This window comes from Mauremys mutica, chromosome 5, assembly GCF_020497125.1.
Source record: "Mauremys mutica isolate MM-2020 ecotype Southern chromosome 5, ASM2049712v1, whole genome shotgun sequence".
Taxonomy (NCBI): domain Eukaryota; kingdom Metazoa; phylum Chordata; order Testudines; family Geoemydidae; genus Mauremys; species Mauremys mutica.
In genome coordinates this window covers 43,243,579-43,262,876 of record NC_059076.1, presented here as the reverse complement: position 1 = coordinate 43,262,876, position 19,298 = coordinate 43,243,579, and the positions used below count along the sequence as shown (strand labels likewise).

General features: G+C 39.8%; 1 protein-coding gene and 1 long non-coding RNA gene across 2 annotated transcripts in view; one reads left to right on the top strand and one right to left on the bottom strand.

Annotated features, from left to right (window-relative positions):
• SEC24D (SEC24 homolog D, COPII coat complex component) overlaps nt 1-19,298 on the top strand; it is a 94,946-nt gene that overhangs the window by 70,469 nt on the left and 5,179 nt on the right. The window contains exons 12-20 of the mRNA XM_045018657.1: nt 4,397-4,588; nt 5,280-5,373; nt 9,406-9,522; nt 10,732-10,902; nt 11,856-11,952; nt 12,745-12,890; nt 15,852-15,990; nt 16,359-16,477; nt 18,606-18,785. Of these exons, the coding sequence (XP_044874592.1) occupies nt 4,397-4,588; nt 5,280-5,373; nt 9,406-9,522; nt 10,732-10,902; nt 11,856-11,952; nt 12,745-12,890; nt 15,852-15,990; nt 16,359-16,477; nt 18,606-18,785 (1,255 nt within the window). The remainder of the gene's footprint in view (nt 1-4,396; nt 4,589-5,279; nt 5,374-9,405; nt 9,523-10,731; nt 10,903-11,855; nt 11,953-12,744; nt 12,891-15,851; nt 15,991-16,358; nt 16,478-18,605; nt 18,786-19,298) is intronic.
• Nucleotides 4,234-19,298, bottom strand: part of LOC123371269 — a 30,833-nt gene continuing 15,768 nt past the window's right edge. The window contains exons 8-9 of the long non-coding RNA XR_006579738.1: nt 9,365-9,474; nt 4,234-7,481 (exon numbers count right to left, since the gene is read on the bottom strand). This is a non-coding gene — a long non-coding RNA (uncharacterized LOC123371269). The remainder of the gene's footprint in view (nt 7,482-9,364; nt 9,475-19,298) is intronic.

The following is a 19,298-nucleotide window of genomic DNA, read 5'->3' as shown; positions in this document are numbered from 1 at the left end:
GTCCAGCAGACAGGCAGTTTACTCCGTGCCCAGGCCTGTGGCAACCATATCCCATGGGGGCAAGGTTTATAGTAATAAGGAAGTATATCTGTTGAGGGCAATTGGAGCTAAAGGCTTATGCCAGGCAGTTCTATGGAAGTGGCTCACTGATAGGCAGGAGAAAGGGCAAGTGAAGTGGGTAAGGCGTAAGCCCAGATCCTCAAAAGTGTTTAGGCACCTAAATGACTGGAAGGGGCTGGGGCTGGGTTACCTCAAGAGTCTCGGGAAAGGCAACTCCCCTACCAAGTTAAAAGGGATTAGAGTTTTCTATCGCCTTACCAGGGCCTCAGTTTTTCCCATACTTGCTTAAAACTGTAAGGCTAAAATGTTCAAATTTGGGTGCTTAAAACCAGTCCCCCAAATGTATATTTAGACACTGAAGTCTCTGGAACTTGTGGGTGCTCAGTACCTATAAAAATCAGGCTCTGAATATTAGGAGTTAACCCCCTATCAGGAAGGCTCTAAAGTAGGGTGACCAGATGTCCCGATTTTATCGGGACTGTCCCAATATTTACTTGTTTGTCCTGCGTCCTGACCGATGTTCGGTCGGGATGTGAATTGTCCTGATATTTTGCCCTCTGGCACACAGGCGGAGGGGGCTCACGCCCCCCCCCAACTCCACCCCACCCCGACTCCGCCTCTCCCTCCCCAATTGGATCCCTCCCCAAATCCCCAGCCCCAGCACTGCCCCCTCACTGCCCTATTGGATCCCTCCCCAAATCCCCACCTCTTCCCCAAGCACGCCGCATTCCTCCTCCTCACCCCTCCCTCCCAGGCTTGCGCTAATCAGCTATATGGTGGCGCAAGCGCTGGAGGGAGAGGGGAGAAGCAGGACGCGGCAGCCAGCTCAAGGGAGGCAGAGCGAAGGTGAGCTGGTGCGGGGAGGCAGGGCGTGGAGCTGCCGGTGGGTGATCAGCCCCCACCAATTTTTCCTATGCTCCGGCAGCTCTTGGTTTTTTGTTTTTTTCTCTGCCGCTGGCTCTTGGTGGTGGTTGTTGTTGCTCCACTGACACACCACCCTCCCCCACACGTCCTCATATTTCATGTCCCTCATCTGGTCACCCTACTCTAAAGAGAACTGTGATGTGTTTGAGCCATGTTAGTTAATGCTGTCTGCTTCCACATCCATGACTAATCTTTAGTCTCGTGAGAGAGGAAACTGCAAAATTCACTGTTGAGGTGATACGTGAAGAGTATCCTCTTATAGAACTGCCCAGATGCATGTTGCTTAAGGGTGTTTTGGTTAACTAGCTAATGTGTGCACCTCTTTTCCACACAATAAAGGAATATATAAATGCAGAGTATTATTAATCCTTTGGCTTTGTCAAGATACTGAATGTTGGAATAGCCGCCTTGGTGGTTACATCAGTAACAGTGTCTGAGTGGCAGGGGAGAATTAGAACCTTCCTTTCAGAAATGATTCATCTATCTAGGTGCAGTTTGCAAAGTTATTTCAAATGTGTCATAATGTAGCCCAGGAAGTATAGACCGTTGATTCATTTTTGATCAAAGTAATCCTTTTATGATCCAGCTGTGTTCCCATGAGCCAAGAGTGGCAGATTAACATTCTACGCTGACATGAGAATTGAAGATAGGAGAAAAGAAAAATGAGACGTTTTACATTTTAAATTAACTTTGTGAATCATCACAGGCAATTCATTTTTAACATATCTTGAAAACAGCTAGATCTGATAGGAAATACCATGTCAGGATTCTTTTATGTAATATTTTCTCTTTATTGCTTGACCCTCAACAAAGTAGGAATTGTAATAAAACACAGTTTTTCCCCCCCCTTCTCCTACTGCTTGGCCAGATCATGGGCTAGAGCAGGGGTCTGAAACTCAATTTACCTTAGGGCCAATGCCAGTCCTCAGATCCTCCCAACGGGCCAATAATGTCACTAAGATGGTGTTCAGAAAAGAAAACGTTTATATTATATTTTTTATTTCAAATTTCTTAGAAATAATAAAACTGTCATACAACTTTTTACAATTCTTTGCCTGCCAGAGAGTTTTTAGTGTTTGCCAGACACCTGGCAACGCTTCAATTCTGTCAGTTTGTTGATATTTGGCCTCAGTAACTGAGCAGTTGAAACCTTCAGGATTGCAGCAAGGTGTTCATCAGACAGTTGTGTTCAGTACTTTGACTTGTTTATATTCATTGTGGAAAAAAGTGACGCTGCCTGCATGGCTGACTCATTTCGGGGACTAGTGATGGTATCTCTGTCCCTCTCCCCCAACCAATGGGAGCTGCGGGGGGCAGCGCCTGCAGCAGACATTGCTGGCAGCGTGTCTGTATACATCTCTCCTCTGTGGGCCACAGTGGGGAGATTCTCGGGCCGCAGATGGCCCACAGGCTGGTACTTTAAGACCCCAGGCTAGAGTCTCTGCTGGGATGACCCCACTGAAATCAGTGGAGTTATGCAAGCAGAAAAGTTGGCCTCAAAAATGCATAATGATACACTTTGACTAGCGGCGGATTTGTACAGAAAATATTTCTGTAGAAAGATAAGAGGGCTTTTTATTTAAACAGTGTTATCTTTACAGTTGTTGTTCCACTTAGTGTTAATTTACACTGTTGTTATTTTATGACTGTATATATAGCAGGGACCAAGAGAACAAACATACAGTGCCAATTAGTGGGAGCATATACATGTCCATGGGCAGGATTGTGTCCACAACTGTGCTACGATAGATAGTAAAATAAAAATCTGATTTATTTTAAACAAAGGAAGAAATATTTTCTCAGAGTTTTTAAAGGGGAGGATTTTACTGTCACTGAAGGACACACATTTTTCAGAGCATGGGTTCTCTATCTGGGCATTGTGAACAGGTCTAGAGGTCTCCTTATCCAAAAGATTTTTTTTTCTGTTGTAATGTTTAGGTGGAGAAAGCTGAGACCTGATTTTCTAGAGCAGGGGTCGGCAACCTTTCAGCAGTGGTGTGCCGAGTCATGTATACACTCTTATTTAAGGCTTTGCGTGCTGGTAATACATTAACGTTTTTTAGAAGGTCTCTCTATAAGTCTATAATATATAACAAAACTACTATTATATGTAAAGTAAACAAGGTTTGCAAAATGTTTCAGAAGCTTTTTTTAAATTTAAATTAAAATGCATATCTTATTAGTTTAGTGTGATCCTTGCCCTTGCTGTGAGGGAGAAGGATAGCTCAGTGGTTTGAGCATTGGCCTGCTAAACCCAGGGTTGTGAGTTCAATCTTTGAAGGGGCCATTTAGGGAACTGGGGTAAAAATCTGCCTGGGGATTGGTCCATGTTAATTTGGTCCATGAACAAAAGGCAATCATACACTTTCACTCTGAATGACTTCTGTTGTAGATTAAGGGAAACAGGAAAATCAATCTAAATACATCTGAGTCCTGTCACTGCAGCTTCTGAGTGTCTTGTGAATGTTAAAGAATATATAGTTGTACAGCCCTGTGAGGTAGGGAAATGTTGTTATCCCCAGTTTACAGGAACTGAGGCACAGAGAGATTAACTGATTTGTCCAAGGTCACACAGGAAGTGGATGACAGAATCAGGAATTAAGCCTGGATAGCCCACATTTTGTTTTTTCTTTTTCTTTTTTTAAGCAATGTTGTTGTGTTTTAATGAGGAAAAGGAATCAGACAAATGTTCTGACCAGCACTAGTAATAATGTTGCTGCCCAGGGAGCTGTAGAGGCACTATCTTTATAGGAATAAGGGCTGAATCTGCTGTTTGCAAAATTCCTGGAAGAGGGACGGCTGTGAGATACGCAGCATGGCAGCCCCATATCCATTGTTTACCTGATAGGAGCAAACTTATAGCCAGAAACAAGCAGTATTGATTGAACAACTTATATGGTACATAACACAGCTATGGAGGGAATGAAAGTGGCTGTTAAAGAGAAAGAAGCAACATGAGATTGACTTTCACAAGTTCCGAAGTACCATTAGCTCGCCAGAAGATGTTCCCAATAAGTGGAATTACTGTTCCATTAGTCATCAGTCATTAGCAGTAAGTGTCATTGAATGTTAATCTGTTTCCAATAAAGCAGATTTTTCAACTAACTGGGTCTCCTTTTTAAATTATGTGATTTTTCCTTTATTGATTCCATATTCGCAACTTGTCCTTTGGACAGGAGGCACATTTGATAGGATAGATTTAAAGAAACAAACCAAAAAAAAAGTTTATATCAATTAATTTAATTAGATTATATTAACTAGCACTAAGATTGGGACATTTCATCTTGATGTTGTTTGTTCTACCACACAGATGTTATCTGCCAGCACCCTGGCATTTCAAAGAACTCTTATTAATGCAAAGTAAATGTTTCAAAATTATTTCCAGTTGTTCCATTTTATATTTTTCTCACAGAGAAGAGCAAGAAGAGACCTCAGCTATTCGAGTTGGCTTTGTCACCTATAACAAAGTTCTTCATTTCTTTAATGTAAAGAGCAACCTAGCTCAGCCTCAGATGATGGTAGTATCGGATGTTGGAGAAGTCTTTGTTCCTTTGCTGGATGGTTTCCTTGTCAACTTTCAGGAATCACGATCTGTTGTGAACAAGTAAAGAAATAATGTTTCATATTTGAATATGAATATTCTTCATTATGGCTTACAGCAAATAATGATCCCTCCAAAAAGTCAGCCAGAAATCACTAGAGAGATCACTACCTTGAAATAAACTGGATTATTCTGTATTTGTTTTTATCTGAAAGTCTTAGAGACAAGCAAGCATTTAGAAAGCTTGTACCCTAATTTTCTAGTTCTGAAACACAGAAAAGAGCTTTCAGCTGGCCTTTTCAAAACTGAGAGAGAAGGCAAAATTTACCCCATGTGTGAGAGAGAACACAATGTATTGGACGTTGCTTATAGAACATTGGAAAAGGGGTTGGAGCATTGTGTAGTATACTGCATGTATTTCACTCCACTGATATGCATGCTACAAGCTAACCATGATCTTATATTCCTGAAGTCCTCCTAGTAGTTACTCCCCAAATTTAAGCTACTCTGCTTTTTTTATTTCAGTATCATGTGTGACTTGACATTACTTTATAATTACATTTAAAAGTGTACATTTTGTAAAATTTAAAATCCAGACAGTTTTATAGTGTCTTGTTCTTTTTAAAATTTCTTTGAATTTTATTTTAATGGAAAGCAAGTTATTGTGTAAAAAGGCTTGATATGTTACAGATGTTTAGGTATTAACACAAGTATTCTAACCAGCTGAAACACTGATCCTTTTTCTCTTTCATAGCTTGTTGGACCAGATTCCAGAGATGTTTGCAGACACTAATGAGAGTGAGACTGTCTTTGCTCCTGTTATCCAGGCTGGCATGGAAGCACTAAAGGTTAGAATGTTCCTCTGTGTGTGAGAACAAAGTCTTTATTAGGATAAGCTACAAAAATTCACTCTGCTAATGACTTTGCCAAGTTCTCGCACAAATTGCAGTGGGAAATCAAAAGAAACCAGATAGTTTCCAGAACTTAGATTCCATTATTGACAAGGGCAAGCAGGTGAATAATTGACAGACACCTGGGATGGGTTTCAGCACAGCTTTATTAATTATACCTTGGGGACGGGCACTACATTGCCCACCCCTGGTTCTCATGTACCAGGCATTTAATTGAGTCCAGTAAGAACCAAATGGCCAATGGCCTGGAGCAGCAAACCGCGGCCAGTGGGAGCCGCAATCGGCCGAATCTGTGGGCGCGGCAGGTAAACAAATTGGCCCAGCCTGCCAGGGTGCTTGCCCTGGCGAGCCGCGTGCCAGAGGTTGCCAACCCCTGCACTATACTGAAGTTTGTGTCCGTGTTTCCATTTTAATATCTATTTTCTGATTTTTTTTCACTGAGAGGCAAATGTAGACCGTAGTGCCCAGTCTACATAGACTGGACACTTGGGAGAGGAGGGGATCAGGTTGTGAAGCAGCTATGGAGGTTACTTCAGCTCGGTATCTTAAGTAATGTACTCTGGGCACTTACACAGCCCCCTTACCCTTGTGTACACAGGGAGAATGAGAAGAGTCAATGCAGTGGTGGGCCCCTCAGCCCTACCCAGGCCCCAGCCCCAAGCATACCTTGTGTGTGTACAGAACTGCACTAGTTCCACTGAACGGGGCACTGCCACGGCTTTGCAGGAGAGGGCTGGATTTTCTTCTTAATCAACAAGTTTTAGTAGCTTGACTGCATCTGAAGGTGAAATACTCTGGATTCAGTGCATCTCCAGTGTTTTCCCATGTGCCTGGTAAGTGCTAACACTGGCAATTAAAAGAATGCCACCAGGCTGCACTGTAGCTTTTGCAGGGACAGAAAGCAACAACTTGTGGTTTAAAATACAATCAGTTAATCTGTGAACTTTCTACAAATAAAGCACAAACCCACAAGATGGTAATCTCATTGCACTAAAAAGGAGGTTGTTTCCTAGGCTTTTTTGAGCTATTAATTTAAGAGCTCTTCTCATGAACTATTTTACAGTATCACAATGTACGTGTGGACAGAAGATGTATTCATTTAATCTGTTCTTCTGTCGGGTCCTTTTACTAATGGTATTTACTTTTAAAAAAGTGAAATTGCCAGTCAGAACTATACAAGTTGTAATTTCCTCTGATGTTTGCAAAAAGAGGGAATGGCCCTGACATTAATCTGTAAAGATGAGTTACGAATAGTAACTTATTCGTAAGGCTTTTAATGTGAATAGCAAACATTCCATATGTATATTAACAAGAGAACCATTCCAGTCTAAAAAGGAAAAAATAGATTAAATTCATACTGGTGGAGATAAATTTTGGCCCAGTTTATATATATTTTAAAACTGTCAAGCATATTTTCAGTTCAGAGCAGCTTTAACCAAGAGCAACTCTAAAGTAAAAGGACTTTCCGATTTTTAATAATGTGATAAGTATGTATGTGCTGATAAGATGTTCCCTTTAAGCTTTAATAAAAGATGTTTGTTCTAAAATAAATTGAGAAAATTGACATACACTTTAAAAAAAAACCCACATGTCTAAGGAGTGAAATCCCAGCCCCATTGGGAGTTTTGCCATTGACTTCAGTTTAGCCAGGTTTTCACCCCAGGAATTTAAAAGTTTACATGGAAACTATCCACTCAGAATGCAGTTGTTGGTTTGTTTTTTGTAATGTGCATATGTAGTACGTAGTCACCGCAATTGCAAGTATAATTTAGGTGTGTAGTTACACACATACGTGTCTTTTTTTTATTTCTATTTTTAATCAGGAACTTTAATATCTAAACAAATCACAAAAAGGGCCATTATCATTTTGGTTTCCACTCCAGTGGGCAGTCTCAGTAGAAAGATGAAGGATTAAATAAATGTGGATTTATTACTTCTGGATAGAAATGTCAATTAAATTAGAGCAGGGTTGGGATACTTGTACTGTTGCTGCAGCTGCTGTTCTGGAATTGAGGACATGAGTCGGCAGGGTTGGCAATCTGGAGCTGTTGACAAATACCAAATTTTGTTAAAATTTTTAAGTTTTTAAAAAAAATTGAATATAATTGCATTTACTTCATTCCTTAATTACAGGAAGAAACCTTTTAAATACATGTGTAGATACTGGTAGTTTTGACTTTTCCATCTAGAAGTGTAATTTTTGATGCCAGGCATTTCCCTCAAGAATTCATTCATTCTTATTCTTAAATTAAATTAAACAAAAAAAAAGGGGAGCTCGTGCATTGAATTAAATATTTTAGGACTTTTACAAAAAAACCTTTTAAAATATTATGCATTTATGTATAAAAAATTAGAAAAATGCCAAATGGAATATACATCTGTCACAAGTGAAAGAAATAAACAAATATAAACTAGGTACAGGCACAGACACCTAGTAATGAATTCACTTGATAACAAGATCAATCTGGACCCATCTGGAAACTTCTTGTGTACATTTATTCTGCAAGTCATCCTATTAGCCAAGTAGATTTTTTCTTTGTGTTCCTATATGTGTAACATCCCACACTTTTTTTCACATTCTGTTCACTTCAGTGCAGAACATTCCTATTAGAATCTAACTGCTGCTGTCCTGCCAGCTATTAGCAAGTACTAAAATGATCACACTGACTGTCTTCAGAAACAGGTGAAATGGAAGCTTAGGTAAAATTTTGGCAGAAGATTAATGGTGGTGGTGGTGAGTTAGTTGAAAAATATAGAAAACTCCTAAATTCCTCAGTATGGTATGAGGTCATTTTCTTAAAATTTACCACCTATGCTAGATGCTGAATTAATGGACTTAGCGAAAGAGGGCCAGATCCTCAGCTGGTATAAATCAGCATAGCTCCACTGAAGCCAGCATAGCTTTGCTAACTTTCACCAGCCAAGGATCTGGACCAATGTACACAGACAGCCCATATTGACTTCCCTACAACCTGTGTGCATCTGGCCTGAGTTAGGACCACCTAAAAAGGTTTGTGGGGGGGTTTTGTTGTTGCTTTTTTTTTTTTTTTTCCAATTTCAGCATCCATTCAGTGTTTGGATTCTCTGCTGAGACTTCGGGGTGATAGCTCTGTGTGATGCTTGGACAGCACAAGGTTTTTTCTGGCTAGCAAGGTATATAAATGTACAGGATGAATACAAAGAATCTTTAAAAGTCTGAAACACCATAGCAACCCTTCTTTTAGCCTAACTCTTTAAGTTTTGCTCATATATGATGGTATCCCATGAGCAAAGTTAGTCTATTGTCTTCACACCCTTTAAAGATTCCTTGACTTCAGCCTGTGTGTTCATATACCCCCAGTGATCCAAGAAGAAAAAAACTCTCATTCCCTGCAACATATGATTTACATTTGAAGTTAATTATTTAAAAAAAAAACAAACCTCCAGATACATATGCCTAACTTTAATTGATATTATTCAAGTGGAGAAAAAAGAATTGAGAGGGGGCCACCTTCTTCTGTCCTTGTTCACACACAGCTCTGATTAACTGCAGTGGGACTCACTTGTGCATAAGAACTACAGAACTCACTGTCTGTTTATCCTTTATTGCATCATTATTTAACATTTATATTGCAGTAGTACTTTCTATTTAACTCATGGGCATTAAAAAAATTTAAATTGACAGCAGTCTGGTATATGTATTGTTAATTTTGTCCATCGAGACTAGATTCCTATGTAGAAATTACTGTAACATCACATATGACCAGACATAGCTATGTTAGATTAAGCTATTTATGGATATTAAATTCCCAGTGACTTTCTTTTGGGATTTCGGTGCCATGAAGAGTTCAGTCTTGAAACAAATGGACAATTTAGCTTATGAGGATTTAGGAAAAGTTTGCACTTTTGTTTACACAAATGCTTGAAAATTAGGTTCATTTGTTTATACCAGCAGCAGAATAAAAGGTTGTTACGGTGTCTTTGTGACAGGCAGCAGAATGTGCTGGAAAGTTGTTTATCTTCCATTCTTCATTGCCGACTGCTGAAGCACCAGGGAAGCTGAAAAACAGAGATGACAAAAAACTGATCAATACAGATAAAGAGAAGGTATTTTCTATTTAGAGCTTACAATGAATTGAGAAGAAAATTGCGATGATTTTTGTTCTTAGGTTTCTTCAAAGACTGGAGTAAATTTCAATAGCTGCATATTAATTACTTACTTTTATTAAAATTTATGATGTTCCCATCATCCTGGTGCATGAGCACTAGCTAGTTAACACACATTAATGTCAATCCTAAATCAACAACAAAGTGATACTGCCCTAAATCTCCCCTCTCCACCATAAATGAAGCCCGCACAAGTAAAAAAGCCATTCACTTAACAAGGAATTTTGGTTACTGTTAGCTCAGTGCTTTCGTTCTCTAAAAACTTATTATGTGGAATCACAGCGTTCTGAGGCTGTTTCTAGAGCAAAGATGACCAGATAGCGATTGGCATAAGTTTTAGAATCCCTGGCCTAGTTCTCCACCTTAAAAATTGAACTTCGGTGCTGTCTGTACTTGTCCTGGGCCCCTGCATGACACCTCCTTTCTAAATGGCTGCTTGCGCACTGGGCTCTGAGGCACCACAAGTCTTAGCTTCCACAATTTGGTAGGCTCTGGGATTCAAAGGTTCCCACTCTCCATTGTGAACCAGGCTTCCAGGCAACACAAAAGGAATGTGCTCAGTATTAGGCCCCGAGTTCATTTTTTCATTTGAGACAGGCAAGGAAGGGGCATCATTTCAGTCGTCTTGGCCCCAAAAAGAGGGCATCAAGAAGCGGAGGAATGAACCTGGAACTCGGACACCTTACCTGCGTCTTGCACCCTCCTATGACCAGACCACAGTCATGCTCCCCTTTCACAGTGATATATGCACCTACACCCAACTGTGTATCCTTTCCATTCCCACCCCATCCAGCTCTCTCACACTTCCACACCTTCCAGCAAACCCTGGTCTCCACACAAGTTTTGGTTGTGGCACCAGATACTGTTGCAAAAATGCCCCTGTGCTGGTTAGTATGGATCATCCCTCTCTCATTCCACTTGTGAGCAGGGCCTACACTTAGCTAAAAATCGAGGACCAAATTCTGCTCTGCTACATGCATGCAGCTGCCACTGACTTCAGTGGCTTTCAAGCAGTTAGTTTAATTGTATTAGCTGTGTCATTTTTAATTTTTCCAAGTAGATGGTTGAATTTTGACATATCAACAATATCTTAGATGATGTCCAAAGAGAAACTACCATGACTTTTTTTTTTTTTTTAATTCTCTGCAGATACTTTTCCAGCCACAGGTGAATATTTATGAGTCCCTGGCCAGAGATTGTGTGGCTAATGGCTGCTGTGTGAATCTGTTCCTCTTCCCAAACCAGTATGTGGATGTAGCCTCCATGGGTCTTGTCACAATGTACACTGGAGGAACTCTTTACAAATACAACAATTTTCAGGTAAGTGCTAACAAATTCCCTATCTGTCAGATTAGTTGCTAGGAATTTGCTGTTTTCTTTCCATTATAAAGAAATGTCTTGTCTAGTCTAGTCTAGTCTAGCATAAAAAATGAGTAAAGCTGTGGAGAACTTGTGTGTCTCCTAGTGGACAGAATGCAAAACTTGGAAATAACAAGTCAAGCTCAAGTTTAAAGACTTCCAAAAACATCTTCAGTCTCTGAAATGAGCTGGTTACTATCTTAAAATTAACCCTGCTTACTTAAATACATTAAGACATTTGAATTCATTGACTTCTGAGAAGGTACAGCAATTATCATTGAACATCACAAATAGAAATGCTTATGACCAAAAGGAAATGGACATCCTTTGGAGAAAAATGAGAATCTAATCATTTACTCAAAAAGTTGTGGGTGTTTCCCAGCCATGACAAGACCAATGTGCTCAGGATTCATGTCTTTCCAGTAAAGCAGTTTACAGGGTGAAATTCATCCCAGTGTGGGGACCCATATTTGAGAATCTCTGTGCTCCAAACTGATCTGCACGTGTATTTTCTTGCTGACCAAGCAAGAAACACACATAATGTACACAGTCCTGGCTGGGGCCTTAAAATCCATCCTCCAGGCAGGGAATGTCAGTGCAGCAACTCAGTAGTAATCAATGGAATGCACCCTGCGAGTCAGGGTATCCCTTTTGGGAGTAGAGGAATTCTAAATGTCCGAGATTGTAGGAATGTTTACTGTTGAACTGGATTATTCTTGCACATCTTCGTTTCTGTTCAAAGGGATATGCAGAACACTGCAGATGGCTCATGTTTAAAGAATACAAGTAAAGAGGATGATGTTTTATGTACACATCCATTTAAAAACAAACTTGTTTTAAAGACTGTGGCATTTTTTGCTGTTTGCTGCCATCCAGTGGTGGATGTCAGCTTTGGTTTTGATTTGTGTTTTTAGGTACATTCTGATGGTCCCCAATTCCTGAGTGACCTCAGGAAGGACATAGAAAAAAGAACAGGATTTGATGCAATCATGAGGGTTCGCACAAGTACAGGTAACAGTACCCTTTTGGAATGAGAATTAACTTGAGTGCATGTTTCAGTTTTATGTCACCATATTCATAGTTTCCTGGAGAAGAGAATTGTTGAGCACTAACAAATCATATTATTTTCACAGAATCATAGAATATCAGGAATTTTGTACATGTTGTTTCTATGATGCCTCATATTATTTTACACTTTCAGGGCCACTTTGCTAGAAAGTAGAGGTTGAGGTCTACCTGCAAAAAATGTACATGCCTTTACATTTGAATATGCAGAGTTCTGCTTGTGCATGAAATTAATCTGCATATACAAATGCAGATTCTGCTCATATTACACACACCTCAGGGGCTAGGTTTTTATGTAAACCACTTCTATAAACTGTTGTGCACCCACTTGTTCCCAGGTTTTGTAAAATCCTCTGTTGTAGTGAAAACTTGTTTTTTCAAACAAGTATTCTACCTACAACTGTAGGTATTCCAGGACCAGCTTTAAATAGAGCAGGTGCTCAGAGGGGCACCAACTCTTCTGTGGATGTTGCAGCTCAGCACCAACTCTGCAACATTCCTTCCTTTACTCTGGCTCAGCTGCCAGATGGGAAGAGAGTCTTCTGTTGCCACGCCTCTTTTTGGCAGTGAAACCAGAAATGGCGGCCTACCATAGTACCCGGGGCCTCCCAGATATTGAGTCACTCTAGTGCCACACTCATCCTGCAAAGCATATTGAACATCAATAAAAAATGGGTCACTTTAAAAAAAATTAAAAATAAAAAAAATAATTTACTTTGATTTATCATCTGCCTCCAGGTTTCAGGGCCACTGACTTCTTTGGTGCCATTTACATGAACAACACCACAGATGTAGAGATGGCAGCAGTAGACTGTGACAAAGCAATAACAGTGGAGTTCAAGCATGATGACAAACTGAATGAAGACAGTGGAGCCTTAATTCAGGTGACAAACGTTAGATCTGTGTCATTCATTAAATAATGTGCAAGATTTATTTTTCAGTAATAATAAAATACCTCCTACTCATGGGGTGGATATGACCTGAGCCAGGCATAATTTACACAAACTCAGTGCAGTCTTGCCAGTGACATGCTGCCAATTAAGGTTCAGAGGCATGTTTTAATGAACAACAAAGTAGTAGTAATGCTATTCCTATACACCTTAAGTAGAGAAGGTAGAATCTGGCCGTAAATGATTGGCCGAAGGTCATGCAAGTAGTCTATGGCAAACCCACATCTGAGTCCTAGACTTCTGCTGTAGCCATCATCTGCATGTAAGTATGACCCCCCATTAGGAAACTACAGTCTTCCCGTGAGACTCACAGCCACCTGGCATCTTGTTGCAGAACACCATAATTGACTAGCCCATAAAGCTCAAAGTTCTTGCAGCCATCTGTCAAGTCATTTCCTCACATAAGGCCAGGGAATTAAGTTCCCCATAAACTTCTGCCAGTGCACCATCCATGGACTCTTAGCAAATGCTTCCCAACATGTCAGCTTGCCTAGTAGTTGTGGTGGGCACGAATGGGGACTCAGTTGAAACTTCTAAAATCCATTTCATGTTTGACTCCAGCCTGTGTTTGACTCCAAAGGTGAATCTCAGGGTATGAACCCATTACTGTGCCAACATCATACTCACTTCTACATTTGTTTCTCATTTTAATACACCTCTACCCCGATAGAATGCTGTCCTCAGGAGCCAAAAAATCTTACTGCGTTATAGGTGAAACCGCGTTATATTGAACTTGCTTTGATCTGCCAGAGTGTGCAGCCCCTTAAAGAAACCCTTACAGAAATAAACGACACTTGGACTAGGAGAGTGTCATCTCCCAAACTGGATTTAAAATAAATTATGTGGAAACATTATTAAAAATCAGGAACTATTTGTAAACACACACAAACATTGGGTCAACTTCACTCAAGAAACTGAGTTTTTGTTATATCTCCATTGGCAAAGGTAGGGTTTAGTCCTACCTTTTCCCTAGAGAATAAGCTCAGAGCACCTCTCCAGTGCCTGGGATCCCCCATTAGCCACAAGCATTGGGTATCCATGTGGAAACCTTCTGCCCAAGCTTCCAACTGCCTGCATCGCAACTCCTGTAGGAACCATGTTTACCAGGGACTCTGCCCACCATGAAATTGCATATAGTGCCCCCTCTCTTGCTCACAGAGTGGTTCTACAGCACAGTGGTGGAAGTTGTACAAGGGTATATTGCAAGTTAGGTTGAGTTTTTGTTGTTGTGTGTCTATGTGTGTAGTCTAGCCCTCCTGTTCAACCCCATCCCCTTGCAAGACCATACCTGACCTAGTCTCAGAGGAGCCCTGTGGAGCCTCCCATGACAGACGGGCCATCAGATTGGGGGTAATAGGGAAGCATGTTCTGGAGATGTAGGGCTTCCTCCCTGCCTGGATCTGCAGGCATTCATGGAAGTGGAGGAGGATGGGGATCCCTGTCAGGAGCCAATGGATGCCCATCTAACGCATGTGAAATTAAATAGTTGTGAGTGCTCTGCTAGCCAAGACTGATGCCATCGCTGTTTACGCTTTAACACTAAAGTTAATATCTGTTCCCAATAATCTATCAATGGGGGTATTCTTGGAAGTTTAGGTTTAAAAGCTGATTAGGGTTCAGAATTTTCTGCCTTTAAACTTATTGGTGATGCCTGTTATAGTTATATTCCTTAGACAGATGTATCCCCCAGTGTTATCAATAAGAAACTGTCACCAGTTATTATAGCTGCTTATTCATGACTTCTCTTTTTAACCCCAGAAAATGTGATCGCTTATGATCTTCAAAGCTAAACCACAAAATTACCTAAACTATGGGTTGGGGTTTTTTTTGGTTTTTTTTGCAGTTTTCCTTTTGTCATGCTCCTAGAAATATAATGTATGACTCAGTAGTTAATCTTTGGGTAAATACAGTTCCATAAAACATAACAGGCCTTTTATGAAGTAATTTCCTAGGGCCATGGTACAATATTGACATTGGATGTACATTCCTTGTAGACTTTAATTTTACATCTCCATTTCAAATGGGAGCTGTTCATAAAGGGTCTGATCCAAGCACACCGAAGTCAATGCAGTCTTTCTGTTTACTTTAGTGGGCTTTGGATCAGGCCCATAAAGAACAAACCGGTGAGAATTTCATTCATATTGGTGCATTATGAAAAGCATTACAAGGTACAATATCCTGATTACTATGATGCAGGAAATGTGATTGCCAAAAAAAGAAATCCTGTTCTCAGTTCCTTTCTCATTCCATACCAGTTCCCCTAAATACTAGCACCATATTTAAACAAAATAGAATCAGATTCCAGTGCAGTAAATCAGAATGATAAAAATCTCATGTGTTAGAGAACAGCTTAACTTTTTGAGACTGTCTTATTAATCTTTTCCTTCCTCCCCTTTTTTTATCATGTGATGACAGCAATAAAGTGATGTGTCGAATAGTTGTCAGATAGCTTCTGCCCATTTTGTGGCATGTATTCAGTTACTTGCTGAAATGTTTTCTTTAATAAAGTTTTTTCAAAATTTAAACAGTTAAAACCTTGTGACTTTCTAAAACAAAGTTGCTGCCAGTTCTTGCTGTTTTCCAATGATGTCATCTGTCTGTGGCACCATGAGAGCAGCAAGCTTTTTAATCACTCATGTTGTTGTGTAAATTTTAAGATTAGTTGCTTCTATGATGGGCTTACACATTAGTGTATTTACATTATGAATGCTGAGGAAATTGCTTGTATAGCTCATTAACATTTGATGAGTGTTGCTAGTCCAGCCTCGCATAAAGCATCTATTATTGCTGTTGTATGCTGAAAGTGCCGAAGACCAGTCGGTGGTGGGGTTTTTTTGTTTTATACTAAAATAAAGTTATCTGTGGTGAAAACTAGAACTTCTCTTATCATTGCAGTGTGCTGTACTTTACACTTCGATAAGTGGGCAAAGACGACTCCGCGTACACAATATTGGCTTAAACTGTAGTTCCCAGTTAGCAGATCTCTACAAGAGTTGTGAAACTGATGCACTTATAAACTTCTTTGCTAAATCAGGTAAATTTATGGACTGCCACTTATTTTTGTTTTAGAAAAAAATATATACATACAGAGCATGAGTCTCCTCTAACTTACACTGGTGCAAATCTGGAGTTACACCAGTGTAAAACAGAGAAGAGGTTCAGGACCATATATTTTCTAAGCAGCACACACAGCTGTTTGTATCTTGAATATACCTAGACAAAGTTCTTAAATATTGCTGAATATTATTTGTAAGACAGGCAGCTGAAACAGATACTGACTTAAAATAGCTGCAGAAATAAGTTTACTTTCTTTAATATTATATGCAGGTTAAATATGGGCCTCTGAAACAGTTTTTTTATGTCTAACTTTAGGATGATCTTTTCTTTATTCTTTAATTGTAGCTTTCAAAGCCATTCTAAGCCAGCCCTTGAAGACAATCAGAGAGATCCTGGTGAGTCAGACTGCTCGTATGTTGGCATGTTACAGAAAGAATTGTGCCAGTCCATCTGCAGTAAGCCAGGTAAGATCCAGCCCAAGGGAAATGCTCCATATTGGAGTTTGTACCTAAGATAAATAACTAGCATTGCAAAAGCAGTGATGCTACAAATGCAAATTTCAGAGCAAGGTTTAATTTCCTTTCATTCTCCATAGGGAGTTCTCTTTCTAAAAAAAAAAGAAAGAAAAGTAAAAAGGCAGTGATTGGTTACATTTGAAAGTGATGGGCTTTAAATAAGAGTTCTGAACGTGCATGGTATTTCTCATTATATTAGCTATTTATGACTTATTACAACAATCTGTAACCTACTAACCCCTCTTTTTGTCCTATGACTACAGCGGTGTTAACAGGCCACTTCACCTTGAATGGTCCCTTAGAATATGTGCTAACTGTTTGACCTTGTATTTAGCTGTGACACACTAAGTACCTTCCCCAGACCTGAAGAACAGCTCTATGTAGCTCAAAAGCCTGTCTCTTTTACCATGTCCTCATGTATTTAGCAAATGGTAATGCTGACCACAGCACAATATATAGATGAGAAGGGAAGTGCATTCCCTAGCTTGGGAGTTCTTCAGTGTTGCCAGCCAAGGAGCAGCTAGTCTAAAGGGTTTTCCCCAGCACCTTATACCAATAAAACACTGAGGACACATTGCTTGTTTATAGTTGCCAGCAAGATTTTAGTACCAGTGCAGTAACCAACCACACTCTGGAGTTGAATCCAGGTTAAATGATAAGCTACTTTAACTTGTAAAGAGAAGGGTCAAGCTTTTCACAGTACTCTGTGGTGTTCTACTCTGAAGGTAAAGTAGAACCATAGGACTGGAAGGGACCAGAGGTCTAGTCCAGTCGCCTGCACTCATGGCAGGACTAAGTATTATCTTGACCATCCCTGACAGGTGTTTGACCAACTTGCTCTTAAAAATCCTCAATGATGCCAATTCCACCACCTCCCCAGGCAATTTATTCCAGTGCTTAACCACTCTGACAGTTGGGAAGTTTTTCCTAATGTCCAACCTAAACTGCCCTTGCTGCAATTTAAGCCCATTGCTGCTTGTCCTATCTTCAGAGGTTAAGAAGAGCAATTCTTTTCCCTCCTCCTCCTAACAACCTTTTACGTACTTGAAAACTTATCATGGCCTCTCTCTGTCCTCTCTTTTTCAGACTAAACAAACCCATTTTTATTTCAATCTTCCCCCATAGGTCATGTTTTCTAGACCTTTAATCATTTTTGTTGATCTTTTCTGGACTTTCTCCAATTTGTCCACATCTTTCCTGAAATGTGGTGCCCAGAACTGGACACAATACTCCAGCTGAGGCTTAATCAGTAGTGATTAGGCAGGACATGTGAGGCAGCTTGTTTGCTTTAAATGCTTTTTCTGTATAATAGTAGCTTCAGGATATCTATGCCTCTACAGCGTGGTCCAGTGGAGAAGGCACAGAACTGGAGATTTGAGTCCTGGGTGATCTTAGGCAAGTCACTTAATAGGTCTGTGCCTCAGTTTTCTCATCTAAAACTGGGTATTCTATTATACTTCATCTCAGAGTTACATAATTAACATCTGTTTCCTTCCTTGAGGTGGAACCTAGCAATTTAACTGACTGCTGATTACACTCAGTAATAAGATTTATAATTGTTGGGTTTATTTAAAGCATTTATTCAGGTTAGGTAACTGTGCCCATTTATACATTAAGAGTGTTTGTAACCACACTGGCATTTTAAATGTTTTAAACCGATTTACAACAGGCTGATGTTTTATTCTGAGTATCACATTTTCGTACAAGTACACCAAATACTGCATTCTGTGACCAAGTGCACATTAGAATAACATCCTGCTCATATTACCCACTCACCTTCTGGCCTGTTTATGATTAATGTAATATTGTTCTACATCCTTCACTTACAAAATTATTAAGGGGGGGGAAAAGAGAGCTGAAGTAACTTCTACATTTTGTTAGTGCTTATTTACCGATTACAAATACTTCTTTGCAAGCAGCTGCTTCAAATAGTCCTGAGTCAGCTAGAATAGCACAAAAATTATATTTCATAAATGGCATCTTAAAAAATAAATGGCAAAAAATAGTATATGTAAAAGAAACTTATAAATCCAATAGTAGATTGAGTATATTAAATAACAAGATCTTTGTCTTTCAGCTTATCCTTCCTGATGCAATGAAGGTGCTACCAGTTTATATTAATTGTTTATTAAAAAGTTGCGTGCTAGTTGGCAGACCAGAAATTCCAACAGATGAAAGAGCTTATCACAGGCAGTTGGTCATGTCTATGGATGTTGCTGACACCCAGTTGTTTTTCTATCCACAGCTTCTGCCAATTGTAAGTATACATTTGAAGTGAGTCTTTTCTAGTTGGGAAACACTATTTTTACAGGTTTCAGAGTAGCAGCCGTGTTAGTCTGTATCTGCAGAAAGAACAGGAGTACTTGTGGCACCTTAGAGACTAACAAATTTATTTCAGTATGAGCTTTCGTGAGCAACAGCTCACATCCGAAGAAGCCAGGTAATTTGTTAGTCTCTAAGGTGCCACAAGTATCCTGTTCTTTTTACTATTTTTTCAGTGTAAGTGGCTCAGACATGCAGAATTAAATTGTCTGACCATGTATATGTGCACACATGCAGAGGGTTCTTTATGCAGTATATTGAGTGATCCCATGTTGTAGAGGTGTACTTTCTTGCCTTTGTCTAGTCTTCAGCTGGTCAGTCAGATGAAAATGTCTTGAGAAAATTACTGACCAGAAGAAATAACTACATAGCACTGAGGACAGTGAGACTGGCCTTTATAGCTATCTGTATAAGCATGAAGGAAACAATCTATCTAAACATTTGGGCC